Source organism: Erpetoichthys calabaricus, chromosome 10 (genome assembly GCF_900747795.2).
Source record: "Erpetoichthys calabaricus chromosome 10, fErpCal1.3, whole genome shotgun sequence".
Lineage (NCBI taxonomy): Eukaryota > Metazoa > Chordata > Cladistia > Polypteriformes > Polypteridae > Erpetoichthys > Erpetoichthys calabaricus.
Window position 1 is genome coordinate 84,079,072 of NC_041403.2, and position 21,540 is coordinate 84,100,611.

Below are 21,540 nucleotides of genomic sequence, written 5' to 3' on the forward strand. Positions count from 1 at the left end.
TACATATATACATATCTACATACATATATATATATATATATATAGCCAAATCTGCACACTTCGCAGCGGCAAAGTACTGCTTTTAAATTTTTATTAAGAAGAAAAGAAAACCTTTTTAAATTGAGGGAAAATATACCAATAACAATTTGTTAAGGATCTGTTTTTTGTGAAGCTGCCTTTACACAGCCTCTCCGCTGTTTTATAAACGAACGCCATATAAGGCCGTCCTTTCTCCTTGCTTAGCGGTTCTGTATTGTTTTATTGTTCATTTATTACGATTGTTATAGTTATTGTGTAGCTATTTGAGACTCACTTTTCTGTTGAGGTACCCATTTCCTTTATGTAATCCACGGATTCACCGCTATTTTTTGTTCGTTTATTACGATTATAGTTATTTATTGATTCCCTTCTCTAGCTGACTGCCTGCTCATATAAAGCGCTCTGCTGTTTTTTGTGAAGCAGCCTTTACACAGGTTCTCTGCTGTTTTATAAACGAACGCCATATAAGGTCATCCTTTTTCCTTGCTTCGCCAAGGAAGCAGCCTTTTTATTTAATCCACGGGTTCTCCGCTGTTTTATTGTTCGTTTATTACAATTGTTATAGTTCTCTTTGTATACCACGTTGTCAGTTCAGCACTCCGGTTGTAATATGACCAAGCCGTGCAAGCTTACTGTTGAGAATGCAACGTATAGTTGTACAGGAGAAAAGCAATCTTGCCTCAAATCAATGGCAACCTTTTGTAGGTCTATGAACTTAATTTAAACTTTGTGTACACGGTGCTTTGTTTCCGAAGTACCTGCACTCATGAAAATGTCTGTATGCGTCAGTCGCTTCATATTCTTTTCCTACATTATCAATTGTGTAATGTGTTTTTTGAACAGGTTTGATTCATCGAAGTGATCACTCGTGCTGCGTTCAGTCAGTTCACATGAGCCGCTCTCTTGTGTGATGTTGCGATGTCCACGGCTTTATTTAATGTTAGCTAAGACCCGGCACTTAAAAGTTTCTCACTACAGCAATTTTAACTCCGTTACAAAGTGATCCAAAGTCTCGTTTATACCTCGTGTCTTCTCATTAAACTTGTATGTCGCGAATATGGTATTGCAAACGGCAGCGGGAGCGTTTCTATAAACTTAATTTAAACTTTCGGTTTACACCGTGCTTTGTTTCCGTAAGTAGCTGCAATTATGAATATGCTTGTATGCGTCACTCGCTTGCTTCTTATTGTTTCGCTCCCTTCTCAATTGTGTAATGAATGTTTTCTTCAGTGCTCTGTGGGGCTCTTCCTTGTTTTCCACGTACTGCGTTCACAGTCAGTTCACGTGATTACATGGGAGGTGTGATGACGCGATACGCAACTCCGCCTCCCATGGCCATCGAGCTGCAGTCTATTACAGTATATGGACAAAAAAGAGGTTCCAGTTATGACCGTTACGCGTACAATTTCGAAATGAAACCTGCCTAACCTTTGTAAGTAAGCTGTAAGGAATGAGCCTGCCAAATTTCAGCCTTCCACCTACACGGGAAGTTGGACAATTAGTGATGAGTGAGTCAGTCAGTCAGTCAGAGTGAGTGAGTGAGTGAGTGAGTCAGTGAGGGCTTTGCCTTTTATTAGTATATAGAAGATATATATATATATATATATATATATATATATATATATATTATACTGTATATTATTTTTTTTTTCTCTTTATAACGTTACTCCTGTTTCTCCTTCTCCACAGGGAGACCCAGGCTCTGCTGGTAAAATAGGTCCAAAAGGAAGACCGGTATGTTATTAATTTCCATTTGATATACTGTGCACAAAGTACACAAATATGACACTGGCAGTCCTATATATACTTCATAAGAAATGTAAATAGTGTTTCTTGAAATTATATTAATGGGTGTGTGAGAGAACTTTCAAAACAATCTGTATTTCACACATAGAAAGATGGTAAATACTGTCACAATATACAGTAACTGGGCATATAAAAAATATGCTTTAAGCCTGTTGGATTACTGATGTTATTTAGAAGGGGAAATGCAGCAAGTACTAGTCAAATCAAGATGAGTAGTACTCATTACCAAAGTAAATACATGGAAAATGCATGGAATACAATGTTGAAGAGAATTAAAAATCAGTAAATCAAAGCATCTGAATCGTTGATAAACCAGAAATGTAATTGAGGAACTTGCCATGGTCTTGAACAAACCAACAGCCTCAGGTGTGACAGAATAAGCAGTTTGGCTGCACCATCACCAAGCAAAAGTGACTGCTGCGAAGATTGTGTTCAGTTGCTGTTTAGATATAGTAGACAGGAAGACAAGGTACAAATTACATGATAGTTTTGCCACTTCTGTAATGATCAAGAATATCATCACATGCAAAGAGACTATTGCTGGTGGTTTACTTCTGTTGTTCACAGGTGACAGTGAGCATGGACATTGTAGCCATAAGACAAACAGGCGTTGTTTGATTGGTTGAACTTTAATATTTGGGCAAATCCAAAAAGTCAAAAGAGCAAGATGGTGAACTTATAATTCTTAGAAAAAAACATGTAATTTTTATTTAATTATTTTCAAAGTGTCTTTTCTTCATTTTTAGATGACATTCATATAGTTACTTCCTGTAACTCCTCACTATTAAATAAAGATGCATGTAAAGGCCTTGAATAGCTCTGTATCTTCCAGGCTACTTTGACCCAGCGTTCTGGCAATGAGAGCGTTAAGTCAGTATACAGTGCCCACCAATTACAGTTGTTAGACTGTTAACCCATGAGAAGATTGGGGTGGTGGAAAAAAAGAAGAGCATTTGTGTGGTGGTCATCAGGGGTGACACACAGGGTAAGGACCCTGTTGTACAGTTCTTGACTTGGGGTGTTAGTAGACGAGACCAAGCAACTAGGGGATGTAGTAAGAGAGACTCAGACTATTAAAAAGCAGGAATCTGTTTTTTTCCAGTAGTGTCCATACTATTTTACAAATAAATGTCTGACAAAAAAAATATTTACAAAGTCCAATGCAAAGACTCTTCCAAAAAAAATTGTTTCCAAAGCAAAAATGAAGAAAAGAACTAAAAAAACAACAAAAAAATCTTCCACCTTCTTCATCCAGCTATAAAACGGATCACGAAGGACAGGCTAAAAAAAAAAAATAATCAAAACAAAATGAATAACTAAGCACCTACTATACAGTATACACAAAGAACAGTACATATCTACACTACTCGGTTAAACAAATCAGCACAGATCTACATTAAAGCTTGAAGACCTGGTCAAAAGGTGACCTCTGGCGTTTGGACCCTGGTTTTATATCGCAAGCCCTTTTGACCATTCAATCCACATTTACGTTCCTGCAGACTTCCAATAATATGTCACATCGAGACGTGCACCATTCAACAACAGCTGCTCAGGCGCAGTCCATCCTATTTAAATGTTCCTACTCTCTCTCATGCTCACACATACCCATCTGTCTTGGTGACTTGCGGGCTACCCGTTCAGACTCTGTAAAGTGAGTAATGTTTAACTTTCTCCCTTTTTCAATTCTATGCTTTTCCACACGTGTGAATTCCCTTTCTATCTGAGCTTTCCCTTATCTAACTGAGCTTTCTATCATTCCTGCTTCATAATCATAACTCTGTCTGACACTCTTTTCACTTCCAAAACACTTTTGACATACTATTCCTTCAGAATAACCCCAACCCTATTTCACCTCCCATCCACACCATGATAGAACAATTTGAATCCATCTCCGATCCACCTGGCCTTACTCCCCTTCCATTTAGTCTCTTGCACACACAATATATCATCCTTCCTTCTCTCCATCATATCGGCTAACTCTCTTCCCTTACCAATCATACTGCCAACATTCAAAGTTCCTACCCTCAATTCCACTCTATTTACTTTCCTCCTCTTCTCGTTCCTCCGGACACGTCTCCCCCCTCTTCTTCTCCTTCTACTTCGGCCAACAGTAGCCCAATTTCTGCCAGCACCCTGTTGGCTAACAGTACTGGTGGTGGTCGTTGTTAACCCGGGGCTCAACTGATCCAGTGTGGAAATCCATATTGTTGTCCGCATGTTGATCTGGCAAAAATTTACACCGGATGCCCTTCCTGACGTAACCCTCCCCATTTATCTGGGCTTGGGACCGACACAAAGCCTCTCGGAACAGCGGCAAAGGGCTTCTTTTATCCTGCACCCGCAGGTATTTTTGATGGCCCGTTAGTGTGGTCCAGAAGCACTTCTGGATGAGGTTTTTAAGCCGAACAAAGTAGGGCTTCGTAGTCCCTGCAGCACCCTCTGGTGGCACCCATGGAACCCAACAGGGCTGTACCATACTAGAACTTCCATTGAGCCTGGTGGGAGTCCAAGGCACCGCTACAACCCAGGGGGGCTGCCATCCAGACTCCGGAAGAGAGAATGCCCCAGTATCTTCTCTCCCCCGGTCCTTCCATTCCACGGGTGTCCCAGCCAGGTAAGGGCCATGCCTGTCCACCATAGTGGACAGAATAAGATTTGATCTTCCTTTAAACAGTGTCTTTAGATTAAGGTGATTTAATTGAAAAAATAATGACAGGTTTTCTTTGCAGTAACTTATTCAACAAAATATGAACAAATATGACATGCCTGTGGAAAAAGTAAGTAGACCCTTGACTCTAATAGTTTGTATTGTGCCCTTTGACATCAATAACCTCAAGTAGGCATTTCCAATAACTGTCTACCAGTCTCTGTCTTTTACATGGGAGAAGGTTTTTCCAACTCCACTATGCAGATTTCTTTAAGCTATATGATGCTTGAAGTGGCTCTTGCGTGCACAGCTTGTTTCAAGTCACTCATAAGCATCTTGATTGAATTCAGATCCGGATTTTCACTTGGCCATGCCAGAAACCTCCATTTCTTTCTTTTCAGCTGGACCTTTGTAGTTTTACTAATGTATTTAGAGTCATTGTCCTCTTGCTAAGTCCATTTTCAGCTGAGCTTCAAACTTCTGATAGATGGTATCACATTATCCTCAAGCACACTCTGATACAATGAAGAATTCATAGTGGATTCTTTTCCACTTGTTGATTTTCTTCCTGACAGTTTGTTGATTTCCAATAGTTTGGAGATTATTTTAAATGCCTTCCTAGGTTCATAGGCATCTACAAATTTATTTCTGAAGGGCAGAGAGACCTGTGTTTATGTTTATTTAAATTATACAACAGACTACAAAATGTGGCATGATGTTTTGATCACTTTTATCTTGATATGTCCACGTATGCTAAAAATAAAAATTTCTTGGCTTGTGCTTACTTTTCACATGATTGTATGCATTCTTTTTATTGCAGGATTTAGAATTTTTTAATTCCACACTGTTGAAGTAAATGTACTTTTGTCCATCTACCATTGTCTGAACTCTCTTAACTTAATCTCAAGGCATTGAAGTCAAAGTCTGCCTTAGGATCACTGGAAATAATGCTGGGGAATGTCCTTGGATGGGTCACCCATCCGTCATGGAAAACACATACACACACATACTTACACTATGTCAGTTTAGAGTTGCCATTGAGATGTACTGTATAGGTAAAACTAAAGAATACAAATGGTGACTCGACGAGAGATTATAAAATGTTTTAATACGACCATTTTCTGTTTGTAGATGGTTAGAGTACTGTTAGCTTCTGAAGGTATACCATATATTAAAGAAATAATTTATATTAATTCTATATTAGGTAATATGTAAGTAGAACATTACTTTTAGTATTCTTGAACTCCTGAGCCTTAAAATTTATAAAAAAATAGTATATAAAAAATGTTAAAGGATATGAAGCCCATAAGCTGAACAGTTGGCTAAAGGCAGTCTGATTAGAATCTATTAGTGCTGCATCAGGGTAGAAACCATCCAAATATGGGATACCAAGTTATTGTATGATACACATATGCATTCTCACTCATTTTTTGGATAATATGTTGACAGTTAACCTAACAAACCATTAACGTAAGAAACACCAGTTCCCTGGTGCGTGGGAGGCACTGTTCTCTCATAATGCAGCCATTAGGGATGTGCATCAAAAACCAGTATTAAACTGGTACCGGTTCCAGACTGGTCTTAGCCAAAACATCAATAAGCTTCTGAAAAAACTGTGCCACTATCGGCATTTTTGTAACGCTAATTGATTCTAACATTAGCAGCTTTTTAAAATTCCTAACCATCCCCTAATGATGACGATCCTGCAGGCGTCAGGTGATCACGTTTTAGTCACATAGCTGCATGGTTACATTCTGTGCTGTCCAGTCATCATAACAGATAGGGTAAAGTGTTCAAAACTGTGAGCTCGCTGTAGTAAATGTAATGATAATGCAGCCAAATGCATTATATGCAAAAAGGTACAGTAGTTGCATGTAAATGGGGTAACATTAGCAACCTCCTGAAACACTTAAAAGTACATCATTATATAAATGTGAAGCATTCAGAGAGGAAGAGAAAAGAAAAGAAGGAACTGTGCATTTGCCATCCCCCTTCAAGGAGTGGGGACACAATCCGTAAGGAGAAATCTCAGATTCTTCCTGAGAAAATAAATATGCTCATTTTCTTAAACAAAAACTGTTGATATAGATTTTGGGAGTGCCAAATAATATAGGAGAAATGTTCTCCTCTACATTGTTCTGTTTACAAATCTTTAATCTGTAGGGACATTGTTTATATTCTTTGTAATCTATTTCTGTTAGCTTTTTGAGACGCTCAAAGAGGAGGTTGGGAGCATGCGCTGATAGCGATTTGCCACACCCACCACACGACCACGACAAACCACCTACAGTGTGTGACACTTCAGTATGACACTGGAAGCTCAAGGACTGTAGTTATTTAGTAATTTGTAATGTTTAAGTTTAACTTCTGGTAGTGAAACAGCACTACAGGAATTCAGGAAACTATTTTAGCAAAAAAGTTGCATTAAAATAACTGTTGAATCTATTCACATTATTTTATGTCTTTATTTGTTGCACCATATTATGGAGAGTAGTATCAATAAAAGTATGAATAAATATCAGTATCGATAAGCATTCTCAGTATCGATATCGATAAAAGCCTAATGATACCCATCCCTAGCTGCCATATGGTAACATTTAGTAATTTAATTTTCAAATTACCCATAATTTAATTGTTGCCAATCTAGTGAGTATCCTAAAGTATTTCATTTTTTACCAATATGTACTTTTATGAGCAAAACTGTGCTTTTCTTTTTAACACTTGTAGGGTCCTGTTGGTGATTTTGGAGAAAGAGGCCCAACTGGTCCAGATGGAATTGAAGTAAGTTGTCTAGAAACTGTAAAATGATTATATAAATACTTAATTACAGTAAAAAAAAATGATACAGAATATATTATTTAATGCAGTTAAGCTTTAATGGTCCACTTACAAATTAGCATTAATTAAGAAAAAGAAAGATAAAGAAGAACATTTAAAAATCAGGAAACCTGTTAATATGTTTATTTGATTTAACTTTCTGGTTTATTATTTTGAGAAAGGATGCTAATATGTCTTAAAAAACCTAAGCTTGTTATGAACTTGTGTAACTTTATTGCAGAAAGAATTACTTCTATTACTATTGTAGCAGCATTAGGCAAAATGCAGGAACCGTCCTACCAGTCTGTAACAGCACTCGCTCATGTACACACCCACACTCACACTTGGTCAATCTAAAATCAACAATTAACACTGTTGGCACTGTGGCCAGTGTCCGCTGACATTCTGTTTTTAAATCTTTAATTACATTATAATTGCTTATGCCAAGCTATTCTCCTTTCTTGAATTTTCCTAGTTTGTTGCACTTCAAATGCCCATGTTGATGCAACTCTGAAATTCTATTTAGAAAATGTAATTGAGGATATTTTTCTTTGTTTTTGTTTGATTTTTTTTTTTTAATAACATGAAAGATCCCCTGTTACTGCCACAAGCAACACCATTCAATATTGGTACTGTGAATCACTGACTGTATCCTTAGGTTTGCACTTGACTGCATTTGCATATCCTTTTTACCTCAACAAATCATCACATTTTTGAACATTGTTTCTCAGATGTAAGTTGCTGTCTTTCTTCTGCAGATAGCTATAAAATAAATAATGAAAAAATGTTGCACTTAATAATCAATCACATTGTTTCACTATGCATATTGAAGAAAAAAACATCTTAAAGCTGTTGATGCTGTCAAATTACTTTAAACTCATTTGAAATGGAATCACAATGTTTATCATGCATCATAGGTGAAGTACACAGATGAAGTACACAGTCTGCATGAATTTAATGTGGGGAATGGAGAACATGTGAAGTGGCACATGGCGGATGAAGCAATTGCAAAATTTTCACAGACACTGCAGACCCGACAATGATTGCAAATATGAGAATAAATGGTAGACTTTCTTTGTTGAAATGGAAGGACTAATGCAATTTGGTATATTCCTTGATTGTAAATGATGTGAAAAAATATGATTTGAGTAGAGTTATATTGAAATGCTTGGGCATGTTGTGAATTGCATACACATACAATTGCAAGTATGGAATCACATACATGGTTTGATGGCATATGTCTAAACACAAAAAGAAAACCGACTTTATTATTGTATTTGGATACATTGTCAGGTCTGCCGAATCTGTTAAAACACTGCACTCGTGGTGCACCCCTCCCTCAATGTTAAGTGTTGCATGTTCTCCGTTCACCTTGTATGCTGACAACTTTGCTGCTATTTTAGACCTGTGCACTCATTGTGCATTATAATTAAGGGCAGACATTTCCATTGATGAGCAGTTATTCGCTGTGTGAAAGGGCATCAGCATTTCATCAGGAAGGCCAAATAAATGAAAATTTTGGATAGCTGTTAATGTAAATAACAAATATATAGTCTAGATATAATTCCTTATTTGGAAACATTTCACCCGCAATTGCCAGGGAAAGACAGTGTAATTGGCGATGTGACTGGGGAGCCTTTTCCAGGCAATGTGAGAAAAGTCGCTGCTAATATTTTCACATCAGTCTGCATGGCAAATAAATTTGCTTCCCAAACAACAAGCCTGTTCTGTACCAAACTATAAACAAAAGCTGATAGCCCATTTTAAAAGGATGTAAAAGATATTGTAAGCTAAAATGCAGAGGCAGTGAGAGAATGTATGCAATGAGAACACAGAAACCCACAAGAAGTGGTGCAAAAGTGGTTTTATTTACAGTCAAGTAATTTATAATCAAGTGTTCAAAAACCCAAAGTGCAAACAGTGCAGTACTCCATAATAAATAATCCAATAAATAAATCAGTAAAATCCAGTAATGTTCAGGTGAAGTTAAAATCAGCAGTTTATACATTATTTAAAACTATCCAGACAACTACTTCAGGAATTCTTGCAGCACTTAATCACTATCTGCTACTTCAGAATGGACAGCGGGAGTATAACTCCCTTGGAGCACCATTCCCTTCACTCCCTCACTGGACCACCAACTACTCTGCCTTCTCTCCATCGCGCTGGCTCTCCCACCCAATTCTGCCTTTATTTTCGTCTTCAGACTGGTTCTGGTCCTTACTCTAGCTCTTTGGTCAGACTCCTTTTTATGCACGTTGTGTGCATGGGTGCCCCACCTGATGACTTGCAAAATGCCAATGGAGAACAGCAATATATTTCAAACTAAAATATCTTTGAAAAGTAAATGTATACTGGTAGACTACTTTAAAAAAACATAAGACCTCAAGCCTGCTAAATTCAGCTTTGGTTTATGAGGATCAGTAGCCTATCTTGGTATCATCAGGGACAAGGTAGGAAGCAGCCTAAGATGGGATCACCAGCCCATCACAAGGCAAGAATATTTCAAGTGTGAATGTTAATATTGAGAAGAACTTAGATGTTCTTCAGTATCAACTTTTTAAAAATTATTTTTAAAACATTTATTTATAGTAGGACTGCGGTTCAGATAAAAATGTAATCATACTTATTCACACAATTACAATTTTAATTAAACTGACTGCATATTAAACACAATTTGTCATATTTCCTTCAAGCATATTAATATTTTAGCAGAAATAACTTAATAATACAATACAGATTTATGATCATTTGTCAAAGCATGTTTTATTATTCCAGTTACTTTATTGAACAGTTTTGTATAACAGAAGCAATGCCTAATAACCACCAGACACCACCACCCTACACCCCCACCCCTCCTCACCCTCCCAGGGGTTGATACAATATTTGGAAAAACTAAAACGTGCTGTGTTGCAAGACAACATACCAAAAGCACTAACAATTATACAAGCAATTAAAAGACAGAAATTTAAAATCATGGTTCCTCTTTTGTGCACAATCAGCACTGTTACAGTTCATGTTTTGCACACTCCACAGCTGCTACCTGAAGAAAAGTAGTCATTAATTAAATTGAAAATGTGTATAGATTAGGCTTTTAAATAGCAAAGGACAGATTGAAAAAAACTTCTTAGTATGTATCTGATGGGGTTATTTATTTAAAAGTATTAAATTACACATTGTCATAGAATGTATAATTTATGTGTATCATCCTGTGTAACATCCGCAAAATCAGGCCTTATCTGACTAAGTATTGAGCACAACTTCTGGTCCAGGGTTTGGGGCTAGAATCTACAGATCATGAGTAGGGACTCTAAACACTACAGAGTACAAAGCGAAAGCTTATCACATGATTTCTCGCCAAAGTCGCGCGCCGAGTTCAAATTATCGTGGTGATGAGATACATTCAAAAAAGTGAACCAGCTGAAACCGGGGACAAAATCTTAAACCGGGGACATGTTTTTGAGTGGGGACATTTGTCCGAAAAAGGGGACTGTCCTCAGAAAACGGGAACAGATGGTCACCTTAGCACATGTCATTCCTCTTTTCTGGTCTTTAAATTGACTCCCTGTAGCACCTTGCATTATATTCAAATCCTTGATGCTGTCCTATAGACTGGTCAATGGGTCAGCACCTGTGTATATGGAGACACTAGTGAAGGGTTATGTTGCTTCTCCTAAACTGAAGTCTTCCAGTGAACAGCATAGTATAATATCTCACTCCAGACTCTTTTTATAGGTAGCTCCAATTGGTGGAACAAGCTGCCTGTTTCCATTCAAACTACTGACTCCCTCAATGTGTTTAATAAGCTATTGAAAACCTTACTGTTCTGTGAATACTTGTATCTGTCAAGTTGTTAATGATTGTTTTTCCTTCAGTTTTTGCAACCTGTCCTACATCTGCTAAGTAAATAAAAGGAAATATAAAATAAGTCTTAACTATTTTAAATTTCAGCCCAAATAGATGGAAATATTAGTATGACCAATTTGCAATGATTATTGCCGAGTTTTTTTTTAATTTACATTATAATATAGGCCAATGTAGGCTACAGTAGGTAACACACACTTAATTAAACAACAACAAATACTATGTCTGCTATGGGGGAAACTTGAGTGAGGTATAAGGAATAAAGATATTCCATTCTATGTCACTTGTTCTTTAGCCACTTGGACATACCTAGGCGGTTAGTAACACCTTCACTCTGCTGTTTCAGGTCAGATATCCCTCTATGAGTGACCAAAAAAAGCTTGAGAGCAAGCGTATTCATCACAAGGGATAGGGCTGACCATTGACATTCTGTCTCCCATACACAACTATACCTTGACAGCCTCTAAACTTTCACAGATGAAATTGCATTAGCACACATCACTACAGATAGCGTCTTATTCTGGACATTCCACTATACTGTGCAATGTGAATGGTTTTTTTTTTTTTAAACCATCAATGTGTGAATACAGCATAAAGGAAAGGATGTCTCTGATGCACCATCTCACTCAGCAAGCAGTGCTTGTCCATCTACAACTTCAACACAACACAAAAGTGAATCTCATTCGCTTCACTTGAATAAGTTGTTTGATTTTAATTTTTCTCATATTATTTCCTACACTTTGAAGTGATAGTGTATATATATAATGATGAGCGCCATTATATGGGACAGATTACACCTCTTATTGATTCAATGCGGTACGCAATATTTTATGTTCCAATACGTGATGATCCCATATTATAAAGGATGGGTGGCAGCAATACTGGTGTGTAGTATGCAACTGAAGTTCATTATTAAGAAACAGCATGCTACTAATACTACTATTAATAGACTTAAATTAATTTTGCGCTGCTTCATTTACAATGTGTGCAGTGCAGTCAAATTTGGATTAAATTAATGCTTTTAGGAGTTGCATTAAAATCTTTAATTACAGAAAATGTTAACATATTAATCACACATACTGTATTAACAGAGCTTAATCAGCATCTCTTATTTATAGTGATTTATTTATAATAATTTGACTATAAGTATTTTTACTCTGTCTAAAATATTATATTTTTGACAGGGTGTTATGGGTTCTCTTGGGACAGCTGGATTTCCGGGACTAAGAGTAAGTATTATTTCATCATCATTTAGTATAAATAACAAAATACTTTGATTGCATTTTGGTTTAAGGTGTAAAAGTATTCACGAAAGGTACTTTAGCTTCTAAGGTACTCTTTATATTAGTGAAATTAATATTGGAAATACCTACATATTTAGCCTTAATTTCATGTATACTCCACAATACTCAACTATGTGACATCCAGTCATCACTCATATTTCATACACAACGGTGGCCACGGGCCTGTCACTGCACTTGATAGGTTACAGATCAAATACAAACCAATTTCAGAATACCTCTACCAAGGCCAAGGACATATTACAGCTCCTGGACACTTCGCCTGAATGACTTACACTTTGGGATACCTACTCATCATACCTTAGCCTTAACCTTAGCCTAGAAGACTCAGCTCTTGCCAGGACTGACAGAAATAACAGTCTATTCCTGGATCATTACTTTTGAAAAGACTGCACAATGCAATCAGAGCAATATGACCGAGGCTGGTGGTGACAGCTTTAGTACCTTAGCACGGTCCAGGGAGACACCTATATCTTTCAACTCTTTTACCATAACTCCTGAAAGGGCTGCACAGTTGTAACAGAATGATCATGGCTTGCATCTGAACAAACAAGAAAGACTTACACTCCAGCTAGGCCAGACTGCTACCTTTGAAAACACTCCAGCTAGGCCAGACTGCTACCTTTGAAAGATCCAAACAAGTAACAAATCACTCAAACAACACACTATGTCAGATGATTTCAATAAACAAAGCAAGTGTCAGTGAGGAAATACTCAAACTTTCATTTAATCATTACTTATGTTTATTTGCTGAGAAATCCGGCATTAAATACTAGCAGTCAAAAGCAGAATAAAAGATACAAGCTGAATGACTCAAGTCATTGTCCGTAAAACGAGATTCGCTTCATTATAACCAGGAGAGCTAGTGATAGTCATGTAATTCAAAGAGTCTATTCTTCTTTCTCCAATAAGCCTTAAAAGTATGCCACTTCATGGCACAGCTTTGATCCACTTCTCAAATGATGCACATTTTAAATGGTGCTACACTTTGGTGGCATGATAAGGCTAATAATGTACATTACCAGTATTACCTTTGTGGAAGCCAGCCCGGACACAGACAGGCGGACACGTTGACGTCACCCAACACACATTTACTGTATTGTACATATTTTACAGTGCACAAACCCCCAAATACCCCAAAAGTCCTGTCCACAACACAATGCCTTCACTTTTCAGGCCGCCTCCTCGTCTCTTCCCAGACCTTGTCTCTTGACCTCCCGACTCAAGGGAAGTGGCCCCTTTTATAATCACCCAGATGTGCTCCAGGTGCTTCCTGGCAATCTTCCACCGGCACTTCCCAGAGTGGCGGAAGTGCCGGCTGCATACCCGGAAGCACTCCGGGTGTCCCCGATCCTCTTCCCCCAAGCGCTTCCAGGTGTGGTGGAAGTGCTGAGGTCCAGGGCTCCCAAGGCAAGGCATTCGGACAACCCCTGGAGGTGACCACAGGCCCCTACAGGGATGAGCTTCCAAGCTCTGTACCCATGGTCCCCATAGGTACCAGGGTGGTCGCCCCCACGTGGTCTGGGGAAGGCGTAAGCCCTCTTCTGGCCTTCTGGGGCGTCCCGGCCTGCGACACCTTGTAAACAAATATAAAACAAACCTTAGATGTTAAAGTGCTGAACATTTTTGCATATAAAACATTTTTAAATGTACAGTAGAGTTTATCTCCATTATATTTTACTAATGTTTTTGAATTGTATTATATTCATAAACTGTTCTTAAAAATCAGCGTCTTTTGAAAGGTGCAAATATTATATTCATTTTTATTGAGTAGGAAGTTTTGTTAAAGTTAAATTTTGTATATGACAGTTGATCATTGGAGAAACAGATTGGAAACATTTTTAATAGGTCTAGTTATTATCTGTTCTTTATACATGAGTCTCTTCTGTTAAATAAACTTTTTGACTGAATATTATACATTTAAAGGACTTCTTGTTCTAAAAATCTGTATTTTTTCATTTTCCTTTTGTTAATTGTCTCCTGCTGTTTCTCAGATTAATGGCTAAGATAATTTGTTGTATTTATTCTTTTTAAAAATTATAGTTAGAAGAAACTAAGTTTATTTCTTAATTTATATTGATGTATTGTTTAAAGAAATCTAAAGTAATTTAAACTAAAATAATTACAACTTAAGGGAAATTTTTATGTATTTCTGTTTTATTGTTTCCTGATAAAACAACTCTACAGATTAAAACCTTTGTATTTTAGCACTTATTGTACTGATCTTTTTTTTGAATTTCTCTTTAAATATACACTTTGACTGCGGTGGGCTGGTGCCCTGCCCGGGGTTTGTTTCCTGCCTTGCGCCCTGTGTTGGCTGGGATTGGCTAGTATATATGCACTGTATATTCAACAATAGTTCAGTAACCTCAAGTAACCTCAACCTCAAAACCATAAAAACTGAAGTATAGTGACATATTTTTAAACCTACAGAACCAAACTCAGAGTAGACACGTACTGTAGTTGCAATACCATATGTTTAAAATGATATTTATCAAAAGAGGTGAATCATGAAATTATAAATTGCATGTCTGCCAGGAGAGCTGCACAGTGGTGCAATAGTGAGAGCTGCTAAGTCAAAGATTTCATGACCATAATTTGATTCCAGGTCAAAGCAGCGTCTGTGTGGAGTCTGCATGTTTTTGCTCTGTTTGCGTGAGATTTTTCTGGGTGCACAAGCTTTAAATTTGTTTTATTTACATAGTAGAGATCTGTTTGTTCTAATCATCAACACTAGTATTTGGTATAGAGCACATCTTTGTTTTCCAGGAAGCCACTTTCCTTGTGTTTCTTTCTTAAAAGCAATATGAAGCATCTTGTACTCCTGTGTCATAGTATATAAACTTTATTTAGTAACTAGCTGTGTTACCTGGCTTTGCCTGGGAAATTCTTTAAGACAGTGGGCCTCTTTCTATATACAATATTAAAAATTGTTAAAATATAAATGTAAAAATATAAAAAATTAATAACTGAGGAATATTGACTTCTTTAATATTATAATTTCAATTAACAGTTGCCTCCTGCAGACCCCCGTAACCCTGTAGTTAGGATATAGCGGGTTGGATAATGGATGGATGAATTAACAGTACAATTAAAAATGCACCATGTCTTGCCAAATGCATATCCTGTATTCTCTTTACACATAGTCCAGTACAACCATCATTTTTCAATGAACGACTTATACATTTAAAATTATATTGCTTAATGCTGGGTTAGTTGAAAAAATAAAAATGTATTGCTTAATAATGTTTCTTGTTTATTTGATACATTATTTATATAATAATAATAATAATAATAATTCATTACATTTATATAGCGGAACCTCGGTTTGCGAGCATAATTCGTTCCGGAAACGTGCTCGCAGTCCAAAGCACTCGTATATCAAAGTGATTTTCCCCATAAGAAATAATGGAAACTCAGATGATTCGTTCCACAACCCAAAACTATTCATATAAAAATGGTTAATACAAAATATAAAGTAAAAATACATAAAACAAATTAACTTGCACTTTACCTTTGAAAAGAATCACGGCTGGTGTGAGTGAGTTTCAAAACTCTTGTGGGATTACACCCAACGGGACGACACGCGGAAGAGCGTCCCAAAGCAATCGCAGTCTCCCAGCGCTGTAGCAGTTCGCCGTAAAAACGAATCCAAAAAGATCGCGGACATGCTATAAGCGCCTGTTGTCGATGGGTGATACAAGGAACAAGGAACATTATAAATGTGCAGGGCATAGTACTACTTGGCCACGACCCTGCCTGACTGCTGTGTCTGTGTATAGGAGAGTGGCAGATCCTGCTACAATAAATAACCGTGCTGGTGTTGCTAAAGTATTCAGACTCAGCTTCGTGTTTTGGGGTGCAAGACGGGGACTCGCACATCACAGCACACAAGTGTGCACACACACACAGTCACAATGCTGTAGTAAACAGTATACGCTTGTACGGCTGTTGACTATATGAGTGACTCAGACGGAGAGTAGGAGACGATTGCCCACAATCCCACAGCGAGAGAGAGAGAGAAGAACCATCAGCTCAGAAGCTTAACGTCTTCCAGCTGATCTGTAACGTCATTCATCTGATCGGCAAGTTTTTTCAGATTGGATCTGTTTTCTTCGATGTGTTCGTCCAATTTCTCCAACATGCTTTTAAAGGTCACATGAAAACGTTTAAATAGACGCGTTTCCCAGTCTTTGTTATCCTTTTTAAGCTCAATGTTAGCCTTCTTAAGCTCATTCTAGTTATCCTTCTTAAGCTCATTTATGGCCGTAGCCATGGCGGTGGCCAGTGTAACGATCATCTCTTTCAGTTCGGACAGTTCGCTTCGGATTTCGTGCTCCGTGAGTGGAAATGCAGCAGGTGCTGCAGGCTTGCGATGAGTAGATGAGAGCACATCCTGTAGGGCCTTTTCTAGTCTCAAATTATCCTCAGAAATCGGCGATCCATCGCGACCTGTATCACTTGCACCTTCACTCCCATTTTCACTCTCGACTGGAGACGATACAATGGAGCGGGGTCCTAGGAAATCTGCACATTCGTCTGCCTGTTCCAGGTCAGTCTCCGAGAGGCCATACCTTGCACTCGGGCCGGATGTCTGTCCAGACTTTGATGCAGCTTTAAGTTTTTTTTCCGGTTCTTTCTGACTTTTCTTCTTGTTACTCATGCTTGTATATTGTAGTGGAAGTTCCTTGGTTGGGTTAAATACAGGATACCTCTAATTAATATGAAATACATGGGAAAATAAAGCCACTCTAGGGGAGCTCTGCTTCAGACGTCCATCTCTTATAATGGACGAGACCAACTCCCTCTTTTTCTCTTTTCATGTTACACTGAGATCTCGTGTCTGTTTTTTTCTGTCCAGGACATCGCCCCCGTCTTTCGCCATCTATTCACACTATTATTTATTGATTTATTAAAGCAAAGAATGAACAAGAAAAAGCATGCCTTCCCAGTATGAATATATACAATAAAAGTTGCACACGTGGCACAACAAATAACACAAAGACAGACCCATTCAAGTGAATTCCAGAACAGTTCCAAAGTGATAATAATGCAAAGCAATATAGAAAACTGCTAAACAGATGCTGTGAATGAGTCCCTATATGTCCTAAAGCAGTATAAATGATACCTTACTGTCAAATTAAATGGTTTGGTTAGCTAACTGGTTACTGTTTAAAAACTCTTTGTAATGTCACAGTGACTACAGTTTAGCCGTAGAGTGATGGTGCTCTTCGTGATCTTCTCCTCCTCAAAGGCGGCCAGTCATTTTATCTTTGGTGTAGATGATGTGAGTATGTTTACAATTAGAATTTAAAAATCATTCCAGTCTCCTTTATCTTGCCTCTAATAACAATGAATAATTGTGAAGTCACTCATCCCATTCCTGTTCTGCTGCTAATTTAAAAGCAGCACCAATCACATTTCAGCAAGGCAGCCACAACAGTACAAGAAACCCAGGTGTTTAATACAGTAGTAATGGAAGAAGATTAAGACCACTCACATTGCTACAAGTTAAATTGACATTTTTCCCTGAACAATTTGCTTTTACTCTCACCAATGCTAGTTATTTCACATTGGTCTTCTAATTTCACTATGGAACTCCCCATGTAGCTTAGTCTGGTGTTGACTTAAGTACAATTTTGTAACATGGAACACATTACCTTTGAATATGTCAATCTTATACTTTTACCAAAGAGTAAGAAACAACTACAGCTCCTGATGACAATAAGAGGACTTTATTAGGTCCTCAACTTTTTTCACATATTGGTAGGTAAACTGTTTTGTGACTGTTCTCTCCACAATCAAATTCATTTTTAGATTAGCACACATTTACATTAAACGGAAGACATCAGAAACAGAACAAAACAGAAAGAGAGAGACATACACACATCCCTGCAGCTTTCTCTAAAATTATCTTAAAATGACTTTGAACCAGAAATGTGGGAACATCTGCAGTAAATGCAATGTATTGCAGTATTTGTTTAGTTTATGTTATAGAAAAATAACATTATATAACATTCTTAAACCTGCTTAATCCAGTTCAGGGTCACAGGAGATCAGAGCCTATTCTGGTAGGAGCTAACCTGAATGCCAGAGAATGATTTGCATAACTTTATTAATTAATTAGTGTTAAAATAATGTTGAATATACAGTTTATTATACAGACACAGAATTGCTCTAAATTACATCTGTCTGCTTACACTTAGTGGTCATCTCCCACAGGGGTCTGGGCTAGTGCCTCTGCTATTTTTAATTATTATAAAAATTCCTGCATTTATATAATTATTTTCACACTACTCAAAGCTATAAAAAGAAAAACACGGTCAGTGTTCAGCCCACTGCATGTCTTGCAGACGAGCTCAACACTTTCCATGCTCGTTTTGATGCAGCCAACAAAGAACAGGTGCTATATCCTCAAGGGGGCAGTGAGTCTGTCACTCTGATCCTTGAAACGTCTGATGTGAGAGGGTCCTTCAAAAAGGTCAATCCTCGCAAAGCTCCGGGACCAGATGGCATCCCAGGCCGTGTCCTCAGGGCGTGTGCTGACCAGTTAGCAGGTGTGTTCACCAACATTTTCAATCTCTCCCTGAGGCAGTCAGTGGTCCCCACTTCCTTCAAGGCATCCACCATCATTCCTGTCCCAAAGAAACCGGTGGTCTCCTGTCTGAATGACTATCGCCCGGTTGCACTGACATCGGTCATTATGAAGTGCCTCGAGCAACTGGTCAAAGGTTACATCTGCTCCTCCCTCCCCGACACGCTGGATCCTCTCCAATTTGCTTACAGAGCAAACAGATCGACAGAGGATGCCATTGGGCTAACAATAAACACTGCCCTCACCCACCTGGAAAGAGGAAATACATATGTAAGAATGCTGTTCATAGATTACAGCTCGGCATTCAACACCACCATCCTCTCAAAACTCATCTTAAAGCTTGACGACCTTGGGTTGGGGATGACCATCTGCAGATGGATTTTCTCTTTCCTCACAAACAGGCCCCAGGTGGTGAGAGTCGGCAAACACATGTCCTCATCACTCATTTTAAACACAGGTGCGTCGCAGGGCTGTGTGCTTAGCCCCCTCTTGTATTCCTTGTTCACCCACGAGTGTGTTGCAAAACACGGCACAAACACCATCATCAAGTTTGCAGACGACACAACCATCATAGGCCTTATCACTGACAACGATGAGACGGCCTACAGAGAGGAGGTGCTGGCATTGAGTAATTGGTGCCTAGATAACAACTTGTCTCTTAACGTCAGCAAAACCAAGGAGATGATCGTGGACTATCGAAAACAACAAGGCAGAGAACACCAGGCCATCTACATCAGCGGCATAGAAGTTGAAAGGGTTAACAGCTTCAAGTTCCTCGGAGTAAACATCACTGAGGATCTCTCGTGGACCCTTCACATAGACACTGTGGTCAAGAAAGCTCGCCAGCGGTTCTACTTCCTGAGGAGGCTGAGGAAGTTTGGCATGAATGCCAACATCACCTCAAACTTTTACAGGAGTGTGGTCGAGAGTCTGCTGACGGGCTGCATTTCCGTCTTGTATGGGAGCTGCTCTGCCAGCAGCCGGAAATCACTACAGAGAGTGGTGAAGGCAGCAGAGCACATCACGGGCAAGAGTCTTCCTGCCATTGAAGACATTTACCTCCATTGGTGCTTGAGTAAGACAAGCAGCATCATAAAGGACCACAGCCATCCAGCACGGCAGCTGTTCTCCTTGTTACTGTCTGGCAGACGATACAGGAGTCTGGCTGCTCGGACTACAAGACTTAAGAACAGTTTTTACCACCAGGCCATTCGACTCCTCAATAGCAACACCTGAACACACATACACTTACATTACATCTACATTGCACTACATCTACATTGCACTACTCACACACAAACTGTACCTGCACACACTCAGAATACTGACTGGAACATGCATCTGCACTTTATGGAATATGCATCTGTACTTATAAAACATTATCTGTGCAATAACTGTCATTTGTACTTGCTGCTCATTCAACTCATATTGCTCTATAACTTCTTTTAAAACGTACACATTTTATTTTATATGGCTTGTCTATTTTTAACTTGTAATCTTTTTTTAAGCTTTATTGGATCTAGGCTGAGTTACTTGTTTTTCTCGTCATACACATTTCATTGTATGTTGACCCTGTGTTAACCTATATATGACAAATAAACCTAAACCTAAACCTAAACTCTCTCCACAGTAGTTATATGCATGCGGTTTCTGTCAAAATGATTTATGACCTTAAGCCCCGCCCCTTTGGGCTGTCATTAAGCCCCGCCCCTTTTGATGGCTGTGTGACCCTTCCTTGAACCCTCCCTAGGGACCTGTCAAGGGGTGGGGTTGGAGGTTTTGATGTATGTGTGACCCTTCCTTGAACCCGCCCCCACCCCCTGTTTACCCCATGAAACTGTCAAGGGGCCTTTTGATGGATGTCTGCCCCTTCCTTGAACCCACCCCACCCCCTGTTTACCCAATGAAATTGTTAAAGGAGATTTTATGGATGTCTGCCCCTTCCTTCACCTCGCCCCTACCCCTCTCCTGAGCACGTCTAGGCATGTCAGGGAAGGCCTCTGCCTTCACATCTATTGGTGGTCCCATGTATGAAGGACCTGCCTCTACCTCGGCTCCCAGTCTGGCAGGCCCTGATGACTGGCCCCTTCCACTTCTCCTGAGGACAGGCCCAGAGCATGTTCCAGCCGGAGCAATCTACCTTATAGCCTTTCCTGCCTCTACTGTTTTGGGTAAGAACTCCTGTATTTAAAATATCTATTACTTTAAATATCTATCTAAACTTTGGTTTAACACTTGTAAACCGTTTTTTATTTTATCTAAGTCAAGCAGAGAAAGACCCCAGACAGTCTCTGCGTTGTCCATGCTGTTAGCAGGCACGGTCTTTCACTCTCTCCCCACAGTTAAGGTACGAGAGTGGAGCAGGCAGTCTGTGTGTGATGTCCCAGGGGCCGAAGCTCCAAGCGTACACGCAGGGATGTCTGCCCCTTCCTTGAACCCGCCCCCTACCCACTTGATTGGTTCTCCTTTCT

At 38.8% G+C, this 21,540-nt stretch overlaps 1 protein-coding gene across 1 annotated transcript in view; it reads left to right on the forward strand.

Annotated features, from left to right (window-relative positions):
- Positions 1-21,540, forward strand: part of LOC114659194 (collagen alpha-1(XXIV) chain) — a 338,513-nt gene that overhangs the window by 116,112 nt on the left and 200,861 nt on the right. Inside the window, exons 12-14 of the mRNA XM_028811519.2 lie at positions 1,729-1,773; positions 7,220-7,273; positions 12,358-12,402. Of these exons, the coding sequence (XP_028667352.1) occupies positions 1,729-1,773; positions 7,220-7,273; positions 12,358-12,402 (144 nt within the window). The remainder of the gene's footprint in view (positions 1-1,728; positions 1,774-7,219; positions 7,274-12,357; positions 12,403-21,540) is intronic.